The 23004-nt window shown below is 41.5% G+C and overlaps 1 protein-coding gene across 2 annotated transcripts in view; it reads left to right on the plus strand.

Moving 5' to 3' along the window:
* Window positions 1-23004, plus strand: part of trpm7 (transient receptor potential cation channel, subfamily M, member 7) — a 34836-nt gene that overhangs the window by 7581 nt on the left and 4251 nt on the right. The window contains exons 6-37 of one of the 2 annotated variants that reach the window (XM_088295833.1): window positions 118-242; window positions 333-504; window positions 684-858; window positions 1502-1625; window positions 2118-2190; window positions 4189-4289; window positions 4616-4750; window positions 4831-4884; window positions 4967-5107; window positions 5209-5343; window positions 7722-7999; window positions 8150-8378; window positions 8737-8892; window positions 8974-9117; window positions 11567-11695; window positions 11770-12021; window positions 12233-12407; window positions 13610-13742; window positions 15091-15269; window positions 15878-16010; window positions 16191-16977; window positions 17050-17362; window positions 17796-17869; window positions 17957-18053; window positions 18167-18243; window positions 18836-18873; window positions 19023-19051; window positions 19610-19663; window positions 19840-19884; window positions 20034-20099; window positions 20599-20882; window positions 20982-21064. In XM_088295833.1, coding sequence (XP_088151959.1) covers window positions 118-242; window positions 333-504; window positions 684-858; window positions 1502-1625; window positions 2118-2190; window positions 4189-4289; window positions 4616-4750; window positions 4831-4884; window positions 4967-5107; window positions 5209-5343; window positions 7722-7999; window positions 8150-8378; window positions 8737-8892; window positions 8974-9117; window positions 11567-11695; window positions 11770-12021; window positions 12233-12407; window positions 13610-13742; window positions 15091-15269; window positions 15878-16010; window positions 16191-16977; window positions 17050-17362; window positions 17796-17869; window positions 17957-18053; window positions 18167-18243; window positions 18836-18873; window positions 19023-19051; window positions 19610-19663; window positions 19840-19884; window positions 20034-20099; window positions 20599-20882; window positions 20982-21064 — 4990 coding nt within the window. Of the gene's footprint in view, window positions 1-117; window positions 243-332; window positions 505-683; window positions 859-1501; window positions 1626-2117; window positions 2191-4188; window positions 4290-4615; window positions 4751-4830; window positions 4885-4966; window positions 5108-5208; window positions 5344-7721; window positions 8000-8149; window positions 8379-8736; window positions 9118-11566; window positions 11696-11769; window positions 12022-12232; window positions 12408-13609; window positions 13743-15090; window positions 15270-15877; window positions 16011-16190; window positions 16978-17049; window positions 17363-17795; window positions 17870-17956; window positions 18054-18166; window positions 18244-18835; window positions 18874-19022; window positions 19052-19609; window positions 19664-19839; window positions 19885-20033; window positions 20100-20598; window positions 20883-20981; window positions 21065-23004 lie in introns of both variants that reach the window. The other variant, XM_088295832.1, reaches the window with a different exon arrangement.

Below are 23004 nucleotides of genomic sequence, written 5' to 3' on the forward strand. Positions count from 1 at the left end.
TATGTGTTTTAATTTGTGTGCTAATTTCCCGCTAATTTACATTACTCCTTATGGAAAGCGCTTTGTTACAGCTCCAGCTGTTGTCAAATGATTGTTATTTGTATCGCTTTCTCCAAGGTGTAGCAAAGCATGTCGGTGACGCTCTCAAAGAGCACTGCTCCAGATCGTCAAAGAAGATTTGCACTATTGGTATTGCATCCTGGGGAGTCATCGAAAACAGGACCGACCTCATCGGGAGAGATGTAAGATGGACCAGCATGTTGCGCTGTATCAAAAAAAAATGCTAGACAAAAAAAAAAAAACATTTGCCTTATTTTGGGATTTCTCCACAGATCATCGCGCCATACCAGACGCTGCTCAACCCTCTCAGCAAACTCAATGTTCTCAACAACCTCCACTCACATTTCCTCCTTGTTGATGATGGCACAGTGGGCAAGTACGGTGCGGAGGTCCAACTACGGCGGGACCTGGAGAAGCACATCAACCTCCAAAGAATACATGCGCGTAAGTGCCATACAATAGAGGTTTACAGAATAACTATATGACGGGGATTTCCACAGTGGATACGTAGACAGAAGGTAGAAAGAAAATCTGTAGCAGGGCCGTGGTCGATAAACTGTGGTATAGCGGGGAACGTTGCCTTATGTTGAGCCACTCCTTTCCCTTCGTCGTCATCCTCGCAGGTATTGGTCAGGGAGTTCCTGTGGTGGCGCTCATCTTTGAGGGTGGTCCCAACGTGATCCTGACCGTGCTTGATTATCTTCAAGAGAGCCCTCCCGTCCCGGTGGTGGTCTGCGAGGGAACGGGCCGAGCCGCTGACATCCTGGCCTACGTCCACAAGCAAACTGAGGAAGGCGGGTAAGGCGTTTGTGCATAGCTTCTGAGCCACAGATGTTAACATGTTGAAATCTGTGATCCATTTTTGCATAATTTCCAACCACAAAACAGTCTATTAAATACAAACTAGGTGCATAATCCGCTCATTGAGTAGAACACAAGTCTGACCACAAATGTGCAGTGTAACCTCATCTTGACAGGAATTTAATTGATTTTTTTTTTTTTTGCCCCTTTCATGAATCTGCTTGGCTGGTAGACTCGATAATAATGAAGAAATCGACAGACAGATACTTGATTAATCGAATGAACGAAAATGTGTTGGTTAAGAAAAGAAGCAATAGCATCTGTTCATTAATATGGTGTTAAGTTGCTAAATGGTCAAAGGCCTAGATTGTTTCATTCATAAGATTTCTTGTTTTTGGATCATAAAAATAAACCTGTGAGCTCTGACAAAAAGCCGTTTTCATGTATTTATTTAGACTGTATTAACATGAATTTAAAGTTACTTGTCAGCAAACTAAACGCTGACAACACCGTATAATCATCACCTGTCAGTAGAAGCTCGTAACAGTCCAAAGCAGTTGATGTTCACGTTTTATAGTGCTGCTAAGAAATCAATATATTTGACTGAATCGTTTTTTGTTCATTTTTTTTCTTTCCCCAGCGGTCTGCCAGACGGCGTGGAGGCAGACATCATTGCCACTATCAAGAAAACCTTCAACTTCAGCCACAGTGATGCCATCCATCTTTTTCAGACTCTGATGGAGTGTATGAAGAAGAAAGAATTGGTAAAGTGATATAATAGGGAAGATTTTTTTTTATTCTATTCTATTTTATTAGAGGGATGTCCAAAGATGAGCCTATCAATAACTCTACCTTTTCAAAAATATCAAAACATTTTTACTGTCGGGTATTAATAAAGACTTAGTTTATCTTTAAATGCAATAAGCGTTCTAAGATCAATTATAATTTTAACTTGGTAGCCTAATTAACATGCCACCAAGTATTAAAGCTTTTATAGGTCAAACTTCAGTGCTAAAGGGAAAAAATGTGACTTTTTTTTTTTTTTTTTTTTTAAATCGTGTCAAAAATACATTTAGGGACGCGCTCAGTCATCTTGGATTAAAGAGAAAAAATAAGAAAGGTAAAAAAAGTCTGTTGATCAGAATAATGTCCGCCTTAACTGTAACATCGCAGTCCACATACAGTTTAACAATTAAACAAGTACGAGTAAAGATGACATTTTCCTTGTTGCTGACAATTGCTTTTCTCCAAAACAGATTACTGTGTTTCACATCAGCTCTGAGGAGAGCCAGGACATCGACGTTGCCATTCTTAAAGCCTTACTCCAAGGTAGGACTTCTTCCCTGCGCTTTCTTTACTTTTCTAATAATTCAAAGTCATTTCTGCCAGAGTGCAAGCCATGTTGATTCAGTGTTCATCTGAGGCAAAGGTTATACGATTTCAGGGCTGGGCTGTGTTTTTGTTCTGTTCTTGATATGCTTTCAAAGCACTATGGCCCTGTTTACCTTTGAGGAGATCGTGTTGCCTGCATTCACAAGCTCTCCACCACTACTCTCTCTTGAGAACTTTGCTTAAAAGAGTTAATTCAGAAACAGTGTGAATAAATGACTCAAAATCAATTTGACTTGATGTTCTGGAAGCAGCTTATTCCTAACTAGCCAGAGAGTGATTCCTTGCCCTGACTTGATATTTGTTCAAGAATGCTTGTGGTGACTGCAGGTGAGCGATCATGTTGACTGAAAAGTCCACGCAAACAAATATTTGTCATCCCAAGGTGTGTTGTGGCTAGTGAAACAGTAACTCATCCTTCAAAGGACCTTGAGCTTCTCGCGCTTGTGGGCCATGTTGCTCTTTAATAGGGCAAGGAAGTCAAAATGGACACAACATACATAACGCAGTAGAACTGTGTAATTATTCCCCTCTGTCATTTTTCAAAAGTAATGATTATAATGAGAAACTTAGAAAGTCTTGCATTTGATTTTCCAAAATGACGGCCTGCGTTGTAATAAAATGACACGTTTATCATTTGTAGGTTTTGAAAAATATCTTTGGCCTTAAGACAGTACTGCTCATCTAAACGTTTAAAAATGTCTACAATTTAAAATGTTTAGAATTGTATCGATGTGATGTGACCTTTAAAAAGATCTTAAAATAATCTGGAATTTGACATCCTCAAACCTGCAGCTATCATACATAAATAAGCATCATAAAACAATTTCATAATTACATACATATATCGTTATTGTAAATGTAACAATCGATTAAAAAAATCAAAATATTACTTATGCCGTTTTATGGACTATGATGACATTCCGGCTTGACATTTTGCAGAGAATGTTTATTTGTAATTCAATGAGTGCCCAAGTAAGGGTTTATATCTCGTTTCCAACTTTTGGTATTTGTGACGTGCTCTGTAGTGTTTAGCTGACATGATGTGCAGTGGGAAGTTTGGGGGTTGTAAAATCATCACTGTCGCTGAAACTAGAAATGTTGTGCAAGTGGGAATAATGCTGCCAGCAAATCATTTGGCGTAAGTTACGCACACAATCCGTTTAAAGTCCAGGAAATATGGCAAAACATTTGGGACACAACAAAGAAATCTAAGTTGCCTTTAATTCTCCCGTGTGAATCTGAAGTCTTGATCTTATCAAGATAGTTTGCACAACTGTTTGCTAAGCATCCAACTTTGTGGGAATAGTTTGAGGAAGACCCTTTTCTCTTGCCTGCGCACTAAGCAGGGCATGCTTGGATGAGTTAGATGTGAAAGAACACCATGCAATGTGATTTGGATGTTGCTTGTGAGTTAACAAGCCCTCTCACACCTCTACTCACGTCCTGTAGCTGTGAAGGCAAGGCGTCCCAATACTTTTAACCAAAGCGGAATGGTAGGCTGGACTGATTTTATTGACTCTAATCCTCTTAGCCAGCCCACAGGACATACCGTATCCAGCTAATAAGGATTACCTTCCCTGGAAATGTATCTCTCACAACAGAATGTGTCAGGAAGACAATTCAGGATTACGTCTCTCAAACACTGAAATGTTTTCAAACTGTAATTTTCGAGTGCATAGGTTGCAGAAATACTCATACTAAATTGCTCTTGTATAGGGGGGGAGAAATTCTGTATTGAGCATGTGAGCATTTTAGAAGTCTTTTAGGTCATTTCATCAGTGGTGTGAGCACTAAATCTGTTGGGTGTGTGTGGGAGCATTTCAGTAGTGCCTGAGAGCTGTGTAGTGCATGTGAGAGTAAGTGTTTCAGAATGTGAAGGAGACGGCTGAATTATCTGAAGAGTGTGTTAATGCAAATTGAACCTGTGTGTTTCAGGCACAAATGCTTCTGCCTTCGATCAGCTGGTCCTGACCCTGGCCTGGGACCGCGTTGACATTGCCAAGAATCATGTGTTTGTGTACGGACAGCAGCTTTTGGTACGTGTGTGTGTGTGTTTGTTTAGCTCCGCTTTAGCCCCAAACCTTTGGACTGGCCTGAAATGACTGCAGAATCTCAAATGACCACAATGGGGGGCCGTGAGCAACTTGTAACGTGAACTCGTATTACAGTGGTCATCATGACCTGACCTCAGTGGTGCTGCTTATTTTTTTTAAATTTTGGAATTCCAGACTCTCTTCTAGATCACATTTATGTTGCTATTTTGGTGGGGAACTTCAGTCAAATGGATCTTTGTCTTCTCATTATTATTATTTATTGTTTTATACAAAGCCATGCTCTCTGTTTGTCATTTTTGCGTGTGCAGGTGAGCTCCTTGGAGCAAGCCATGCTGGATGCACTCGTGATGGATCGAGTGGACTTTGTCAAGCTGCTGATTGAAAATGGTGTCAGCATGCACCGCTTCCTGACAATCAATAGGCTCGAGGAGCTTTACAACACTGTATGCTTATGAAACAGGCACACGTAAAGAACCAGAAAGTTTGCAAATCATAGTGTAACACCTTTTTTTTTTCATTTTAGAAGCAACCTCCCAACAATCCAACTCTCCTCCACCTGGTTAGAGATGTCAAGCAGGTCAGTGCAAATCATTTTCAAGTACCAAGTGCGAGTCAATTAAATCTGAAGATCATTCTTTTGCCGCTGTGTCTTTTCACAGAGCCACTTGCCTCCAAACTACAAGATCACCTTAATTGATGTGGGCCTGGTTATTGAGTACCTGATGGGCGGGACTTACAGGTGCAACTATACCAGGAAACGCTTTAGAATAATTTACAACAATCTCCATGGCAGCAGTAGGGTGAGTGGCAGGCAATCCTTCACTGGTGTATGGCAGTTATCTTTTACTCCTTTCCCATAATGAATGCAAATAGAAAGTCATTCTTCCCTGTGGGTGCTCAGAGGTCTGGGCGCCACCTGATTGGCCCGGGCTCTCATTTGAGGAAAAGTCATGAGTCATTCAGCATGCAGGCTGATAAGAAGGAGAAGACCAGGCATAACCATTTCATCAAGACTGCACAGCCTTACAAACCCAAGGTAAATAAACCTTCCGCTGCCCTTCTCATTAGAAGCCACTATCGTCAGTTCATTGAGGCTGTTAATGATGATACAGTGCAATCTACGTTTTATGGTCAAGCACAATCCAGTCCAAAACTCTGGTTGACCTAATTTTAGAAATATAGCCGAGCCTCATACTAACTTTTTTGAATCAGTGTGTGGTAGAAATAAGTGAAAACACATTATTATTCAGAAATAAAACGCAAAACCTGTACCATGATAAATTTCTGGACTATAAGGCGCACTTGTATATATACCACAACTATTTTCGGGGCGACGATATACTAGCAGCACCAAACTATAAGCTGCAGTTTTCCATGCTGAAAAAAATTGTTGTTTACTACAGAACGATTTTATACTGTGAATGCACATAAAGGTACATAAACGCATTGTTAAAACAGTGCCCCTTACTCAGCAACAACTTCGCTAATTAAAACAGAACAGACCCAAGAGAAAAGAATCAAGATTTATGAAGCATATTTTATGAACTGTAGAGCGTCCCTACCGTTGAAAAAATCCACAGAAAAGCCACACCATTGTATTGAGCCGCATGGTTCAAAATCTTGGAAAAAAGTATCGGCTTATTGTCCGGAAAGTACAGTATTTATTTCACTTTAATGTGAAAGTGACCCTATGGTGGTCAGAATGAAAACTACAGTATTCTCCGGATTGTAAAGTGTAATTTTTTCATAGGTTTTCTGGTCCTGTAACTTATACTTGAAAAAAAATCACAGACAGCCACTAGAGAGCACTCTAGACTTAAGCACTGACGTCTCCTCCTTACTAAGACAACTGAGAACGATTGAACACAAATGCCCCTCAAGAGAATCATATTCTACAGACCACAAAGCTGCAAGTAATGATGCAGCTGAAACTCGCAATTGAGCATCAGAGAGAAAGTTTGGTGTGAATGAGAAACTTGTTAGGGACTGGCAAAAAACGGAGGCTACTCTCACTGTGACGAAGAAAACAAACAAAAAAAACCCTGAAAGCTTGGATGGGGTAGCGATAGGAAGGAGTTTGCCAGTTGGTGCTTGAGCAACGTGGTGCGGCAGAGGCTTACGGTTCGTCTCCACGCTCAGGCCAAGGCGATGAATAAAACGGTCACGGACAGTGGTGTCCCAAAAATGTGAAAACTCAGCACCTTTTCTGTTCGTCTTTTGTTTTCATGTAGCTTAATAACCTTACTGTGTTAGCGTCCGGTTATTTATTATTTTTTTTAATAACTTGCCTTCCTAGATGAAATGTCTGTTTTTGAGCCCGTACTTTAGAAAATAAATTACGCGCTAAAAATTCTACTAATACTCCAGTCCTCTATTTACGAACAAGTTCCGTTGCTATGCTGGCGGTGTAACCCAAATTTCCGTGCAATTCTGAATGAACCCTTTAATTAGGGCTGTGCAATTAATTGAAATTCAATTACGATTACTACACTCCACGATTACAAAATTGGCTTAATCGTAAAAAACAATCCTTACAGTATTACAGTATATATAGTTTATATATATATATAGTTTATATATATATATCTATATATATATATATATATATATATATATATATATAACTGCGCACATACACACACACATCTTTTTTCGGACAACAATGTTGACATGATTATGGTGACATTGACCATTCGTTGTCCTAAATGGATGCTGCAATTCAATAAATTAGTGTTGCTTTGATGAAAATGGAAATTATTTTTTGGGCTACCATATCAGTCCAGCCCTACCATAAAATGCGCAAACACGGCCCAACAGCAGTGAACTGCTGCACACTGTGAGGGGTTCTGCGGCTAGTTTTACAGAAAGTCTGCATTGCGATTGCAGTTAAAGGGCACTTCAATGTTGCTGATGTAACACGAGCTTTCACCCTCAAGAAAAAAACAAACAAGTTTGAGTGAGCTCTAGCTGACCGGCGCATCTGTGAAAGCAGCCAATCAAATTGCAGCCAGACGTGGCCCGCTGAAACGTCCCATCAAAATACAGAGACAAGCCCATGACAGAAATTTTTAGCTGTTTTTGAATCTTGACTTTTTAAAACCAGGGTAGTAAGCCTTCTAACCACTCATCGGTCCATGCCTAATTCAATGGCAGCTGTCCATCTTATTTGAATAATATCTTCAGAAAAGACAAAGAAAACAAAATGCACACAGAATTAATCTTTTTTTAGTTGAGTTTTTCACGAGGTTTGCTGACTTTCTTGTGCATGGCATCTCAAAGTTTTGTTTGACTGTAGAGGCACGTTTCCCTATCTAAATTTTGGTTGAATTCCAGACTTTTGAGATTCTAATGTCTTTTATCATTAAAATATTTCCAAATCTGCCACTTATGCTCCTCTAAATGTCCTCCTCTCAGTTGGAGTCCACCAAAGAGCAAAACAAGAAGCGCAACAAGGAGGAGATCGTGGACATCGACGACCCGGAGACGCGGCGCTTTCCTTACCCCTTCAACGAGTTACTGGTGTGGGCCGTGCTCATGAAGCGGCAGAAAATGGCGCTGTTCTTCTGGCAGCATGGTGAGGAGAACATGGCCAAGGCCCTGGTGGCCTGCAAGCTCTGCCGCTCGATGGGCTATGAGGCCAAGAAGAGTGATGTGGTGGATGACACGTCGGAGGAGCTGAAGGAGTACTCAAAGTAGGTTTTGTGTAACTTTTGGTGTGTGTGTGTGTATGTCTGTCCATAAATATATAGAGACGAAAAGAGAGAGAAAAAGAGCAAATAAACTCTACATTAATGACGGTAAACTTAGATTCCAGCCTGACAACGAATGCGTGTGTTTTCTAGTGAGTTTGGCACGTTGGCGGTGGACCTGCTTGAGCAGTCCTTCAGGCAGGACGAGACCATGGCCATGAAGCTTCTCACCTACGAGCTGAAGAACTGGAGCAACTCCACCTGCCTGAAGCTGGCCGTCTCCTCGCATCTGCGACCCTTCGTGGCGCACACCTGCACCCAACTGCTGCTGTCCGACATGTGGATGGGGCGGCTAAACATGCGCAAGAACTCCTGGTACAAGGTTCATGCTCCATCTTAGATTTTTACTTCTGGTTTGTTTTTCAATGAGAACTTGTCATACCCAGAAAGCAGGTGAGCCGTGATTGGTCATTACCGGAGCCCTGAGCAACTGTGATATCGTTAAGTCGACAGCAACTGGAAAAACGGCCGCCCCCTGAGTTGGATTCAAACTAGTCCATTTTGCTGTTTGAATCATATTCTAGAAATGCAGTTTTATTCAGGATGTCGTGTTAAGACTGGTGGGGTTGCATATTGTTAAGGAAACCTTTGACTTGTCTGGTTGCCAGTTTCTATAGAGTAGCTACTAGCTACCCAAGGGGGCAGAATATGAGAACCCACCCGCCTCTGTTTGTCACCAGGTGATCCTGAGTATCTTAGTGCCCCCTGCTATCCTGCTGTTGGAGTACAAGTCCAAGGCCGAGATGGCACACATCCCACAGAGCCAGGACGACCACCAGATTACCATGGAGGACAGCGAAAACAACTTTCAAAACATTGCGGATGACATCCAAATGGTCAGAAACACTCGATTCATGTTTCTAGTCTTTCCTTTGGATGTGTTTGCTTCCCCCTTATTCATTTTAATTTCTTTGCAGGATGTATTCAAGGAGGCCAGATCCAGCGACCCTGTGGATAATAAGACTGAAATGGAGACACACGTTCGCTCTAGAAAGCTGCCACTAACCAGGAAAATCTACGCTTTCTACCACGCTCCCATTGTCAAGTTCTGGTCCAACACGGTATGCTTGCATGTATTCAACATTTGTCAGATCCTCTTAAGATGAGAACAACTTGGATCCTCTCATGATTTCCAGTCTGAGTCGGAGTCACAACAAGGCTTATCATTTTCAAATAGTATTAAAACAAATCGCTAGAGGGGGAAAAAGAGCTTTCTTGAGCTGTTTTTTTTACGTAAAATCAGTCTTTGAATGTTATTGCTCCGATAAAGCTTCAACAGTCAAGCATTATGGCGGTACTTCAATACAATGCAGGGGTAATAGTCAAACGATAAAGATGAAAGGGAAAGGGCCAAGGTGCGCAGTCTTATCGGACATCAAGATACACACCACTTGCGCTTTGGATATTCACCGCTTAATGACTCCCATCGAGGATAAATATTCCTCTTCATGGAAAGCTCAGTCAGCACATTTCTACTTTAATATTTTTTATTTTATCGTTTGCAATATATCAATGGAATTGATTGACAGTACAAAAGATGACCGACCAAATCATGTGGTACCAAAACATATTAACACAGAAACATGTGCCGTTATACCCTTACTGCTTAAGCTGATGAGAAGCAAATATCTTCTAATTTTGTGAGCCTTTCTCCTTGGAAAAATACAATTAAAAAATTCTGAAATGCAATACATGATTTTATTGGCCGGTGACAAAAGGAAACAGTCACAGAGTTTTGTTGCCCAATTTTCTAGCCATGATATTTTTCCAAGAAAGTCCAAATGTTCAGCTGTTGAGTCATCATCATCACATTCACACTCATGCTTGAGATTATCTCATATCCTCTTTCTAATTAGGCAAGCCCAAGGCAGGTTCTCAGACGTGTGGGAATTGTCGCTTGGTTCTGTTTACGAGGACAATAATGAGTAGATAGGATCAATGACGGTGCTCATTAGCATATCTCAGATGGCTTCTTGCATGCTGACCTCCATGCACCAATGGCGATAATCAACCCAAACTTAGCCGTCAGATGATAACTAAACTACTTAAGTGTTTTGGTTCATGTGTTACTTAAATGTCCACGTCGGTCCGTGTTGTATCTGGTCTATCAGCTAAAACCTCACAGTCTGTATGCTAATTATACTATATTCCCACAGTCCAGTTATTTGACCCTGAATTCTATACACAAAAGAAAAGCTTGTTTGTTTGTTTGTTTGTTTAACAGGGCTCACCCCACTGAAGGAAAGGGTAATTGAATCAGTGTACCATTAATTATATATATATATATATATATACATATATATACATATATATATATATATATATATATATATATATATATATATATATATATATATATATATATATATATATATATATATATATATATAGATAGATAGTTATTTACATATAATGACTACTAATTGTTTTCAACTCAAACCTTAAACAATCTATATGCTATTTTGCTACTTTCTCACAGTCCAATTATTTTTGACTGACTGCTATGCCCAAAATAAAAGATGAGATTTAGTTTTGTACTTTTTTAACAGGACTCCCACTGCTGTAGGAAACTGTAAATTAATTATCTTGCTTCGGTAGAGCCTAACGCCCCGGCCAATTATCAGGACCGATATTTGGCATTTTGCCGATTATCGGCATAGACCTTTTTTTTCTATTTTAAATGTAAATTAAAAACTAGTTTATTTTGGTTCGCTGCTGCGCACTACTCGCTCTTGCGCGCTCTCGCTCCCTCGCTCTCCCTCTTGTTGTACTGGTGGCCCCTGCCTGCACAGGCTGATTTGCCCACCCACAGCACCATCTGATTGGTTCCTCGAGCAGCCAATCGTCAGTAAGCTGCCTGTTTTCTTTTTTCACATCGAGTCACACGGGAGAGGTCCTGCGAGAGACTTTGCCCAAATTTTAATAAATGTCAGGGGGCTGCTACTCACTACCACTTGTTCAATTATGAGTCCTTTTATGTCATATAAACATAAGGTACCTTGCATTGCGGCTAATTCTTATCGCGCCCCATTGTAACATTGCAGATGCAATTTGCTAATTGAAATAGTGATAAAAGTAAGAAGTGAGTGAGTGCCAGTGTATGCGTGTCTGTGTGCGCAAGCCACATGTCATGAAAAGCTAAACTCAACTTTATTTATAGAGCGCTTTAAACCAACCACCCCTTCATGCTGTACATCAGGGGTCTTCAATCCTGTTCCTTGAGGGCCGGTGTCCTGCCCGTTTTCCAGTTTTCCACCTCTTCCTGGTGCAACACACCTGAGCGATCGTTATCTAGCTTCTGCAGACCTTGCTGATTATCTGATCATTTGAATCAGCTGTGTTGCAGCAGGGAGAGATGGAAAACCTGCCAGGACACGGGCCCTCGAGGAACAGGATTGAGGACCCCTGTTGTACATGGTGCAAAAATTGACAGCAGAGAGCCTCCTGCCTTCCTTCCTTCCGGCCTTATTTCAAACCCTTTTGACATCTAGTTTTTTTGTGTGTCCTCAGCTCTTTTATTTGGGTTTCTTGATGCTCTATTCATATGTGGTCCTGGTAAAAATGCTCGAATGGCCTTCTCCTCAAGAGTGGGTCGTCATTTGCTACATCTTCACCTCAGCCATTGAGAAGATTCGAGAGGTACGTCACTCAACAGAATCTATATTAGCTGATTTTATGAATGGCCTCAACCAAAATGTTTGCCTCGTTTACAGATGTTTATGTCAGAAGCTGGCAAGATAAGTCAAAAGATAAAAGTGTGGTTTGCCGACTACTTCAACGTCTCAGACTTCCTGGCCATTGTGTCCTTTTTCATTGGCTTTGGCTTGAGGCTGGGCGGAGGGAAAGCCTTCGTCCCCGGCAGGACAGTTTACTGTCTCAATATCATCTTCTGGTACGTCCGACTCCTCGATATCCTGGCCGTCAACCAGCAAGCTGGTCCCTACGTCATGATGATTGCAAAAATGGTGAGTTCCCAACACAACTGAGACTTTGTACCACGATTCAAGATGCTATTCATCCTTCCAACTGCGAGTAATTGAAATAGAAATAATTATAAGTTGTTTAATAACTGTACAGGCAAGGTAATATTATACATTCTAAGCATCATAACAAAAAAAATATGAATTTTCTGCTATAATGCTCCAACTTGAGTCCTTTCAATGTCGTCCTTCACAGGTGGCCAACATGTTTTACATTGTAGTGATAATGGCCATCGTCCTGCTGAGCTACGGCGTTCCCCGCAAGGCCATTTTGTATCCGCACGAAGAGCCAAGCTGGACGCTGGCCAAAGATGTGGTGTTCCAGCCGTATTGGATGATGTACGGGGAAGTGTATGCATATGAAATCGATGGTAAGGACGGTGAGGATGGAAAGGGAGATTATGAGGGTAAGCACAGTTTTACTCCAAGTTTCTCACGCAGCGTGGCTGATGTGTCAGTTGAGGGCACAACAAATCAGAAGCATACAGGGACCAAACTTTTTTTTTGTCCCCATTATTATTAGGGTTGGGAGACTGAAGTGTCGATAAGTCCCCGATTGGTTCTGTTAACCGTCTGAAAGAAATTATTCAAATTAATTTTTCATTTATTTATAAGCTATATGAACACTATTTTGCACCATCACCAATCTGTTTTCTTATTTGAAATGATACATGGGCACTACAAGTCTTTCCTATGCCTGTGTAGTGCTGTTATATCATGGACGAAAAAAACTTTAATCCTCTCTTGAAGAAACATCATTACTCCTCACTCCAAATTATTTGCAGCCATTTGCTGCGTTTTGAAAAATGCAGCTTTTTTGACAGACAGGCTGTAGGAATCTTGGATCAAAATAGATTTCTTTAATATACTTGCTGCGATGTGACTTATTGTTACTAATGCGAAATATTGCTCCAGGGCACGTACCAATAACCAACCAGAAACTTGATTGGCATTACAGTAAATTTTAATAAAACAAAATAAAATAATTATTTTCTCATTCCTTAACGCTTACAGCAATAAGCAAACCATTAAAAGCAGAACATTTGGCTGTTTTACAACACTTTGAGAGTATTTGTTTAACTTTACATTAGAGAGATCAATTGGCAGAATTTTGGGGAGGGTTTTTTGTATGTCCATCTTTGACTTATGTTCTAATGTGTTTTAAAAAAAAAAAAAAAAGAGAAGAAGAAAAAAAACGGCTGATGTTTGCCTATTTTATGTTGGCTGATTAAATTTTATCAGCCTTTTGGGGCAATTCCTTATTCTTATCATATTTATTCATTTTACATTAATGTTGCAAAACAAGTTCGGGAATATATTAAAAACAAAAAATTACTGTAATGTTAATTGTAACATTTATTGTAGTATTTTTCTTAACAAAAAAATTACTAATAAGAATATCATTAAAGTATCATTAAGAGAATTGGTATCAATAAAATGATTATTCTCATCCCTAACAATTATAGGCAGTCGCATCCAGTTTGTACAACAAAGGTTGTTAGCAGTAGTTGTTTTCAACATAAATGTTTTTTGGGTCTGTATACGTGTCCTCATGGTCACTTTTTCTTCACAGTGTGCGCCAACAACAGTGACTCGTCAGTCAAGAGCCTGTGCAGAGAAGGAGTGTGGCTGACGCCTCTCCTACAAGCAGTCTACCTCTTTGTACAGTACATCCTCATGGTCAACCTCCTCATCGCCTTCTTCAAGTAGGTGCACACATTTGTTCTCACTTTCAAAATCCTATTACACACAGACAGCATAGGACAGTCGTCCCCAACCTTTTTTTTTCACCGCGCACTGTTTTATACAGGTCCATTACTTTTGAGGACCGGCAAACGGTGTTGAAGGCGCGAGGTGGCTCTTGTTGCTAATGCTAAAAGCTAGCTGCTAGCCATTAAATTAGCGACTGAAAATGGCGTCGATGTTGGTGGCAACTATGTATTGTCAATAAAAACTGCATAAAAGCAAGCCGAAAGGTCGGAAATGGAAGTCAATGTAGCCGTTACGCCACCACGAGGGCCAACTTAAAAGTCTACTAAGGCTCTTGCATCGACCTGTTACATCTTGGCTAGATGACTGTAATGCACTTTACTTTGGAGTCAGCCAGTCCTCCCTCAAGCGTCTCCAGTTGCTCCAAAATGCTGCTGCTCACCTTTTAAGTAGAGCTCAGAAGCCGGCTCACATAACCCCAATCTTGGCCTCTCTTGACTGGCTCCCAGTGCACTTTAGTCTTTAAATGGCCTCGCCCCAACGTACCACTGCGAGCTCCTCCATGCCTACGCACCTGTCCGCTGCCCCAGGTTTGCGGACCAAATGCTGCTGGAGGTGCAGAGGACTAGGCGCAGCCTCAGGAGGGATTGTGCCTTTTCTGTTGCCGGACCTTCCCTATGGAATGACCGCCCACTGAATGTTAGGCAAGCCCCCAAAAGAAACAGAAGAAAAAAATCCTTTCTCATTAATTTGAGGACTTGTTTCCCCACAAGTTGCCAAAATGTTCCCATACATGCGACTTACGTGATCCATGTTGGTTTTCAACTTCTTCTGATGTTATTATAGTGATTGCGGACTAATTATATCGCCTTAATGTGATCGTGCACAGTTTTATTTTTCCCAGCCATTCCACGGATCGTACCTGGTGTTTTAATCCTTGCGGATCACGGGTCAAGGAGGATCAATTGCAACACTAGTCACGTGTTCATCATGGATGGAACAGGGAGAAACCTGTTACTTTTCAAAATAAGACATTTCTTAACCTCAAATAATAAATAAACCAGAAGTAGCTGTATCTCCTAACATTTGTCCTTATTTTATAGTGCTTGTTCTCATTAGGGTGAACTGGGGCATCTCCCGCACCCTGAAACACAACAACTTTACACACTTTTCTGGAAAATTCAATTAATCAATAAACCAGTGCAATGCACAACAGTAACAACAAAAATGAGACGAGCCACAAAAAGAAACTCGACTGGGCCAATTTTACCTAAAAGTCATTATGTTGTGACCTAAACCAGTTTGTGGCCGTAACTGTAACAGCGTCGCCGTTCTTCTTTACAGCAACGTGTATCTCCAGGTGAAGTCCATCTCCAATCTGGTGTGGAAGTACCAGCGCTACCACTTCATCATGGCCTACCATGAGAAACCGGTCCTCCCTCCACCCTTCATCCTCCTGTGCCATATCTACTCGCTCTTGTGCATGTGCAGAAAGAGAAAGAAGGAGCACACCTATGGGCCAAGTATGTCTGTGCTGATCGAAAAGCCTCTTTTGTACTTTTCCCCCCCTAGATTATAAACGGTTTTGACACCGAGTGGTGTGCGATGACGTAAACGTGCTGATTTCCAGCGTTCGGAGGCTGCAGCAGAGGTCGACGATGGCTGTGTGTATGGGCCTTGCGGCACAAGGCTGTGAAGTTTTGCACCTGTGGTGTTGGAATTTTATACATTTTACCAGTGCCAACTTTGTCTAATCTGATTGCGAGATGCCGTATCCCTGCTTTAAAGCGTACTTTAGCGGAGAGACTCCTATTAGCTGTTTTTTTTTTTTTTGTAAAAAGCACACAAATCTCTGCGCCATTGTTGTGGCTCTGGAATGGCAATTTTGCAATTTTAAGAGACAATAGTAGTCTTTTTTTCCCTTTCACTTTGCTACTTTAGTTTCCAACCTCTACCATTTTCCTGCTATTTCCTTCAATGAATCTCTTGCATACAGTTGCGCTAAACGAGGCGGTCATAATATTCCACTTTAATATATATAGAATATTTGTTGCACACTACCAAATCTATTTTTTTTAATACTATATTTCCGGAGTCCCAAAAACAATAATTTCATTCCTCTTCCCTTTAGAATTGTTTCTCACAGAGGAAGATCAAAAGAAGCTTCATGACTTTGAGGAGCAGTGTGTGGAGACGTACTTTCATGAAAAGGAGGACCAATTTCACACAGGAAGTGAGGAGCGCATACGGCTCACCTCTGAAAGGTACAACCTCTTAATCACAGAAGAAAAGCAGTAGATAATGATAAATAACAATAGTGTATTCCTGCCAAAGCTGGTGCTCTTATGTACAACATTAGACTATTTAATCTCAAACTGACATGTTTTGGGATGTCATTTCAGGAAATATGGTATAAACAGAAGTTTATTTGTGGTACTTTTCAGGGTTGAGACCATGTGCATGCAACTGAAGGAGGTGGGCAACAAGGTCAACTTCATCAAGCGCTCCTTGCACACGCTGGACTCCCAGATCGGTCACTTGCAGGACCTGTCTGCCCTCACCGTGGACACCCTGAAGACGTTGACAGCTCAGAGAGCGTCGGAGGCCAGCAAGGTCCACAATCAGATCACCCGGGAGCTCAGCCTATCCAAGAACGTGGTGCCCAGCATCGTCCCTGTTGCAACAGACACCGGCTCTCAGTCCAAATCCTCCGTCATGGGGAAGCGGAGCGTCGGGCCCTACCTCGGCTCTGCGAATATCGCAGACTCTCTTTTTGGGATCGGTGCTGGGGGCTTTGGGACTGATGGTAGTCGTAGAGTCGGACCAAGCCCCTTAACAGGACTGGGGCTGGATCCCAATCTGAGTCCAGAGAGGAGGGGCTTGTTCGAGCTCAGTCTTCCCGCCGCAGAGGCTGGCTCCTCCGGCACCGGTGCCTCCAGTGCCTTTGTCCAAAGTGCTGTGGCCATTTCCCCTCCGGAGCTGCATTTCCGAGGCCATTCCCTCACCCGCAGTAAACTGACCCGTCCACACGAGCCAGAATATTCCGACTCGCCATCCAGCCTGCCCAACGTGCCCTCTCGCGTGGCGCACTTCCACATCAGCAGCACCCCCTCCCAGCCGAGCGGCTCCAGCCACCCGGAGCTCGCTCTGGCTGGGCTTTACCAGCAGACGCCAGACAGCGCCGCTGTCGAGTTTGGGGCGTTTGTCGGTAAGTATGATAGAAAATCTGATGTCGCTCCAATGAGGAGCGAGGACGATGAAAACTGTGTGTGTGTGTATCCTACTGTGGTCGTTGTATCTAAGACTTCGGCCGCTGCTCGGCCTGCCTGCTCTCCCGCTTGCTACGCGCAGCCTGGCAATGCACAGGGGTTAGGAGGGGTGGGCGGGGCATTGGGGTACATCAATGAGGCTTTCTGCGATGATGAGGGCCGCTCAGCCTCTCCAAGTAGTTTCCAAATAAACACCCAGAGCCAAGAACATTGCGGATGGCCGTGTTGCGCCGCCGCCCACACCCACAGACAGAGGAACAGAGATTGCCTTGTTTCTCCCCCGCCTGGCTCCTGCTGTGAGGGTCAAAATTGTGACAAGAGGATTCATGTGGAAGTGCAAACAAGAGGTTTGAGTTGCGGGTCGCATCTCCTGGGTTTTGGAAACTGTCCACTTGCAGATTGGGTGCCATGCAGCTTTTTCCTCCCTTTCGCTCTTCTTTCTGTCTGTTCTCGTTGGTTCTGGTGGGCTCCGTATGTCTTCAGACATGTTGTTGCTGCTTGCATGAATGATTGATTGCCAATCCGAAGATGCTTTTTACAGGTGGAGGCGGGTTCATGGTTCTCGTGGAGCTCGTGTGTTTTGATGAAATGTGGTGATGGCTTTGATTTTGCCCATTTTGTTCTGTGTCTGGATAAATCAAGATGTTTGGAAATGTGTTGATGCAAACCCTGATACTTGATGCATGAAGAAGAACTTTCAATTGAAGAATGTATAGTTTGATTGAACAAAATCAGGCAAGATTTGACTGTACTCGGCTCACAATGTTGTCTTGATTTCAGGACACAAAGAGAGTTTTGACCACCAGCGCTCAACACCCAAAGAGACCTGCAGCCCACAGCGCAGCAGGCAGCTGGTCCGTCTATTTGTCTGTCCGTCTGGCGATGGAGAAAATGTCTTTCGAAGAATGTCCTCTTACCCTTGTCTGGTCATGTGTTCCCAGGTTCAGTCCGAAGGTCAGGGTCACATTAGAGCTGTTAACTCCTATGCTGGTTTCACAGAGTTTGACAGAAGTCCTGCCCTTCTCCATCCTGATTCAAGTAGGTTACCACAAATGAATCACAAACGTCACAGAAAGTTTGAACCTTTTTTCTTCTTTTTTTTTTAACGCTCAGTGTGAAGTCATGATGGATGGTTGTGTGTCTGTCTGTAGCTCTGAGAAAGAAAGATCGGAGCAGAGTGTCAGCTGAAGATATTCTCATCCATGAAGATCCACGGGCTTCAGTGCCGGTAGGAAATGCACACACATGCCTTGCTAACCAAAACAGCTGCATGTGAACAATCTCGCAGATCAATTTAGAAAGTAAGCTTGTCCATAAATATAAAACAATCAAATTAAATGCAGTACGCACCTTCCTGTTGTCATATATTCTTATGATGCTGTGCAAAAAAATTCACTGCGGGCCATTCGTAATCTCGAAAAGCAAAAGTCAGGTCATAAACCAAACAATATGTATCGAAAAAATATCGATATTGCTATAATGGCCTATGCAATATGCATATCACAAAGACATGCAATACTTTTTTATGCTCTTATCTGAATTTGACCAGTCAGATGCAAACTTAAATGCGCATCGCTATAGTTGCATATTATCTAGAGCAATTATACTTAATTACGTAAGAATGCACTGAGCTTGCTTATTTTCTGGCATGGAAAATAAATACTTCTGACATTATATAATATAAAATGTAATTTATTTAGGTCCATGTTAAATATCGCAATAATATCGATATCACTTTAGTCAACATCCATACCGCATATTGCATGTTTTTCCAGTATCGTGCAGCCTTGCTCTGTACTAACGCATATTCATTCTTCCAGGAAAGAGTCCAAGTCAAATCAGCCCAAGCAAGCAGCCTGTATGTACCCTCATGTTTATACAGTGTGTGCGTGTGTGTGAGTTTGAGTGTGTGTGAACACGCAATCAGGGAAACTATGTAGACTGCATTTCTTTGCATGCAATTTTCATTTCATTTCTTTCCTCACCTTTCTGGTGTCTTCCTTCCAGACAACCCCCCCGGGAGGACACCTTACCTGGTAAGTCTCACTCATGTGCATATGTGCAATCAAGGTCTGTCTGGTTCTGCTGGTTCTGTTGCATTCCAAATGTCCTGTTGTCTCCTTTAATGCACAAATGCATTCCAGACACATTTAACAGTATCACTTATTTTACATGTCTTTAGTTTTTACTGCATGTCCCAATCACATTTCTTGGCACCCGAGTCACTTGATTTTGAGTTTCTGCTGAGATCAAGTCCCAATCCAATACCTCTGAATGCAATACAATGAAGAAAATTTTATTTTATTATTTTTGGAATCAAGTTATCCCAGAACGATAACTTTATATATGGCTGCAAATAAGCAGTGGTTTAAATTAAGTAAAGAACTAAAATATGCTCTTCTTGACTTTTTATTATTAAATTAAGACGAGTCATGTGATCGGCCTAGATTTCTGATCACGTGGAAATGATCCGGGAAACCCTACTTTTGGTTGTTTTAAAATGTACAGTATGGAAATAAATGGATATGATAATATGGACATATTTTTATTCAATATTTTTTTATTTTGCAATTTTACCTTATTTTTTATTGTAGCTTCAGTCTCTCTGTGCACACCTCGCCACTCCCACCTTGGACCCAGAAAGGATTGTGAGCAACTTTTTGTCCTATAAATATTTCCTATTCCTTTACATTATGTCTTGTGGAAACTGTTTAATGGGGTAGTACTTTGAAAAATGTGAATATAATAGTACATACTAGAAGTAAAAATGCATGTTGTTTTTTTTTTTTGTTTTGTTTTGTTTTGTTTTTCCTGCTCCCTACAGCCATCGGGTCACCTTTCAAGCCTATGGAAAGCTACCAGTACTCAGGTAGGCTTCTGAATGAAATGCTGCTATTAATACCGGCGGCCCCCTTAAAACTGTGCTGTTTTTGTTTTTTTTATGCTTGTTTTTACTTATTAAACCAACAGAATTGTCTTTAAAATCGAAATGTTCATGTTAGACTTTTCTTTCTTCAGCTGTTGAGCGTAATAACCTGATGCGACTGTCACAGAGTATCCCCTTCACACCGGTGCCCCCTAGAGGTGAGTGTGCGCGCAAATGAATCAAACTTAGATTTTTCCTCCTATACAAATAGCAACAGGTGCAACATCATGTTTTGTGTGTGTGTGATTGCAGTGAACAACCGATAAGGTCATTATTTCTTTTCAGTCCACACATTCATCTGTGTCAACTGTCAGACTTTCCACTTGAACCGAAATTACAGTGGCAGGGCGTGTCAAAGAATTAAGTGGCGCCATAACGGCTAACCGTTGTAATACATTTCATGTTTGCACTTTTTCTTTTTTTTTTCAATGCTCCAGGTACTCGGGCACAGAGTCATAATATTTACACACAAACAATGTTAACTGCTGTTAATATAAAAATTTTGAAAGACTAAAGTGCACGTATCTGAGTATTATACACAAGCAAAGAGAACAAAAAACGTTTTTTTTTAACACTGATTTTGCATGGGCCTATTATTTTTGGTTGCGTCGAATGTTCAGGACATTCCGGTTTTCAATACGTGTCTTAACACAACAGGCGAGCCAGTGACGGTGTACCGCCTGGAGGAGAGCTCGCCCAACACCATCAACAACAGCATGTCTTCCTGGGCCCAGCGTGGCCTCTGCGCCAAGATCGAGTTTCTCAGCAAAGAGGAGATGGGCGGCGGCCTTCGACGGGCCCTCAAAGTCCTCTGCACCTGGTCCGAATATGACATCCTCAAGCCTGGACACCTGTACATAGTCAAGTCCTTCCTGCCTGAGGTGGTCGAGACCTGGCAGAGCTTCTATAAGGAAGACACTGTGTTGCACCTTTGTCTCAGGGTACCAAAACACAAACCCACACAAAGGCAGTGCATTTTATACAGTTAAATGCATACTTGTTGTTCCAGACTTGATTTGTCGTCGCCTACGTGTTTCCAGGAAATTCAGCAGCAGCGAGCAGCACAGAAGCTGACGGTGGCCTTCAACCAGATCCGACCCAAGCCTATTCCTTATTCGCCACGGTAAACACAGCATCATGGCCGTTGAACGAACGAGAAGTTTCCCAGCATGGTACTGGCATTGTGGGCTGGGTGGTGTGTGATGTGGTATTACAAAATTTAATGCCACTACCAAAATAATGGATTTATATCTGAACAGATAATGTCAAAACGTGTAGGTTAACACGATTATGAATAAATGAACATTTTTAAAGGTCTACTCTCCCCAAAATACTCCCCACTACCAGACTCACTCAAACTCTCACTAATATTTCAAAACTGCGCTCTTAAAGTGGGTGTTGCCTGGGGGACCATCGGGCTTGAGTGGGGGGTGAAGGTTGGGCATGGTCTGGTTTAACTACGACCTCAATAATTTCTATTCTACAACAAGCGATGCTAAATAAATTAAACAAATGCTTTGTTTATAAATCGCTAACTTGAAAATCGATGTTTGCAAACGCTACTGCTATGACAACTCCAGCTCGCTACGAAGGCGTGTGCAAGACTTAGTCGCTTGTATGCACCAGGGTTCCGGAAGTGAAACTGCCAGTCCAATTAGCGGACAGAAAGCCAAATTCACTTGCAGTGCGATGTTTAACCTGAAGTTGGCTCCACAAAAATGTTTTTTACATCAAATTCAAGATTTCAACAAACTAAAATGTCAAGATAATGACCAGGACATTTAGACAGCATTAGTAGACACTGTTTTATCAGCAAAAAAAAAGTTGATTTGCGGGTGAGTATCCCTTTACGTGTTCATTTATTTAAAATTGTATAAAAATAAATAAAAGTTGCACAGGTGTGGCCAGGTGACCTTGACAGAATATTTGCAAGTTGGAAGCACAAATGTCAGGTCAAAAATTCCAACATGTCGTTGAATCACCACTTTTGCCATTTTTAATCCTGACTTGCTGATGTCTTTCCACTGAACACCTTCTTGTCACACAGAATGTGAAACGCATTCCACACAACTCGTCTGTGGATTAGCTGGAATTACAGTTTTTGTTTTGCAAAAAAAAAATAAAAATTGCTCGAGGGGTCGGAAAAGTCACTAATTTAGCAACACTGACTGGTTTTGTCAACTGTTGGCAGCTATGTTGTTCGCCTCATTGGCTGCAATGGCCATTAAAAAGGACAAACTCCTGGTGTGGCCACCACCCTCCCCTGACCTCAACCCTGTTCGGAAAACGCTTTACTCCTTTACAAGCCAGTGTACTTTAGAGGAGATACTGTATGTGCGATGTCAAGTTGTCCTGATGAATCAGCAACAATTTTTTTTCACCAAACTAGATTAACAGGCTCCTGTCTTTGTATTTATTATAGATAACTTGCTGGCTATGTTTCCATCTATCTAATTTGCATTTAGAAAATATTCATCTTACTTGAAACTAGAAAAATTAACTTGCATCTCTGAAAACGAAAATCAAAATACTGAAACAAAAGTCAATAGTAATAATTTGAACAATATGCCATTTAATTTTGTTGTTTTTATTTTTTATTCTGAGCATGAAAATGATATACGCCTTGTATACTTGTGCTAATAATTTGACCAATGTGCTAAGTCACCATGAAAGAATGCTTGACATCACTTCTCCAACTTGCCTTTCACGTCCGTGTATGGGCTTATATTTTGCGTGAATGACTCCGCCGTTGTGTGTTTGTCCGCAGTTGCCATGCAACAATCAGATTGCACGAGAATGCTGATTTTGCGCTCGACATCAGCATTCACCGATTTCAATTCGGAATTCATTCAAATTGATTGACGACATTATTATATAATAATGACGTCAAGTTTGGTCTTGTGCGCATTTTGTGATGATTTGAACCTTTTGAAAATAGGATAAAAATGTCTCACAGATTCAAACGGCGGCAAATTGGCTGAGATGCGTCAAACCAACGAATGCCTTTTGATGAGAAAATATGATTGAATATGGGCGTGGCTTATGCTATGCAAATTTTAGATC

Source organism: Idiotropiscis lumnitzeri, chromosome 5 (assembly GCF_059441095.1).
Source record: "Idiotropiscis lumnitzeri isolate Australia: NSW breed Sydney's pygmy pipehorse chromosome 5, RoL_Ilum_1.0, whole genome shotgun sequence".
NCBI lineage: Eukaryota > Metazoa > Chordata > Actinopteri > Syngnathiformes > Syngnathidae > Idiotropiscis > Idiotropiscis lumnitzeri.